The sequence below is a fragment of the Frankliniella occidentalis genome, unplaced genomic scaffold, assembly GCF_000697945.3.
Source record: "Frankliniella occidentalis isolate FOCC.00 unplaced genomic scaffold, Focc_3.1 Scaffold41, whole genome shotgun sequence".
Classification (NCBI taxonomy): Eukaryota; Metazoa; Arthropoda; class Insecta; order Thysanoptera; family Thripidae; genus Frankliniella; species Frankliniella occidentalis.
Genome location: NW_026267171.1, coordinates 451,262 through 453,294, shown reverse-complemented (window position 1 = coordinate 453,294; position 2,033 = coordinate 451,262). Strand labels below are relative to the sequence as shown.

The 2,033-nt window shown below is 49.1% G+C and overlaps 1 protein-coding gene across 1 annotated transcript in view; it reads right to left on the bottom strand.

Annotated features, from left to right (window-relative positions):
* Window positions 1-1,319: 1,319 nt before the first annotated feature.
* Window positions 1,320-2,033, bottom strand: part of LOC127749236 (uncharacterized) — a 17,401-nt gene continuing 16,687 nt past the window's right edge. The window contains exon 3 of the mRNA XM_052266590.1: window positions 1,320-1,672. Within this exon, the coding sequence (XP_052122550.1) occupies window positions 1,320-1,672 (353 nt within the window). The remainder of the gene's footprint in view (window positions 1,673-2,033) is intronic.

Sequence of the window (2,033 nt, the reverse complement as noted above, 5' to 3'; positions counted from 1 at the left end):
GGGGGGGGGACTGATCGCCATGACTTGATTCAATTTACAGCGCCAATACGCGAATAAGCTGTGGCCCGGCCGCCGAGCAGCAGTGTGTGCGCGAGCGTAACAGTATGTGTAACGGAACGTACAGATGATATCGGCGGGAACATTATTTTTCTTTATTTTTCGATCAGAGGTGTGGCGGAGGCGCGGGCGTGTCGGGATATTGACGATGTTGTTAGGACGTGGTTGGGACTCGCGATAATATTAAAGTTTTGACTTAAGTAAGCAGTATACATCATTTCATTCCTTGTAAAGGATTGAAAGCCGCACTGTCAAAAATATCGTAAATGTCGTAAATTTACAAAATTTGTTGTAATCTTCAAACGGTAAATTGTAAATTTACAATTCCAAATTACCGTAAACCTACGACTATTTTTCTTTGTGTTTTACCAGTGTTGTAAACGACGTCCCACACAGAATCATCCCCAGTTAGGCAGTCAGTAAAAACCCCGCGTGCGCGCCCACCTCATCACATTACGTGGCCGTGCAACATGCCGCGTCAGTTTTTTGGCAGCCCTCTCTCTCGCACCCACGGCGCGCGCCCGGCCGCGCATAAATGTTCTCTCCACAGCGCGCATTTATTTTTCATGGAGCCGGATCCATTAGGGGTCCTTTGAATCAAAGCAGCGGAAGGCAGCCAGCAGCGTCGCTCGCGCAGCCCGGTGCCTGGGGGGGCTTAAGGAAATACCTCGCGGGGGGTGTTTCCGATATTTCCTGGTATTACGTACGCCCTCCTCCTGTGAACGAGGAGTGTGAGGGGGCGATCGTACTTACTTCTCACGGTAGAGAGAGATACGCTGGCGGCAAACTTCCTCCATCGTGGGGGGTACGACTTTACTAAAGGGACAGGCCACCGATGACCGGATGACGGACGGTTTTAATGGAGTCCTGGAAGAGGAAGCTTCCCTGCATCATCCCACGGTAGAAACAATGTCTGATTTTTTGAGAGAAAAGATAAAGTTTGAGGAGAACGTCTCAGATTTTGAGATGGTCATCTCAAAGCATGTGGTAATCATTTCCTCAATGTTTGATGATATATCACTGTTATTCAAGGAATGTGACGTCACATTCGTTTCAATGTGAAACGTGTCACATTCGTTTGAATATTGTGTCACATTCATTTGAACGTGACTTCCCGTGAATTGATGCTCAAATGGGCGCAGGCATTGGCCGATTCACGTTTAAGCGAATGTGACACAGCATTTATACGAATGTGACACGATTCACATTGAAACGAACGTGACGTCACATTCGTTGAATAACAGTCATCTGAGGAGTTTTCCTTAATTTAAAGCTTTTTCCCTCAAGAAATCAGGCATTGCTTTTAGCGCGTGCAGCTTCCAGCTCAGCATAGGGGGCCATGAAATATCCAACCCTAAAAATGCGACGTCCGTTGTGTTCGCTCGCCTTTTGCCGTTGATACTCACGTCGACGTGCACGCCGTCCACCAGGTACGAGTGCTTCTGCATGCCGGCCCGGGGCACGAAGCGGTAGATCTCGTCGTCGTCCTTGTACCACTGTACCGAGTAGAGGCGGTCGCCGCCCAGCTCGTACTCGCACTGCAGCGAGGCCGTCTCGCCGCGCAGCAGCACGGGCGGCACGCTCACGTGCAGCAGGCGGAGGCCCGCACGGGCACCTGCAACACCAACAACTCGTTATTTGCAAACACAAACAGTTTTGTGCCCCCTGTTGCATGATTCGGACGGAGATGTGGTGACATTGTCCCACGACACTCTGCGAAAGTGGAATTAATTTTTTTCAGTGTGCATGTTATCACGTGCGTGATGGTTCGTATTCACCCAATCCGAAAAAAAATAAAAACAGAATTTGAAAACAAAACACCTCGCAAAACAGGTGTGACTTTTAGATGATGAAAGCCGTTATCTGATCGGGTCGCCGGTCGCCATGAATATCCTGCGGAGTTGAATATCATTGATGCGCCTGATGTCACGATTATCCGCGTACTCCCCCGACGCAAAATTTCCTGTACGCAACTA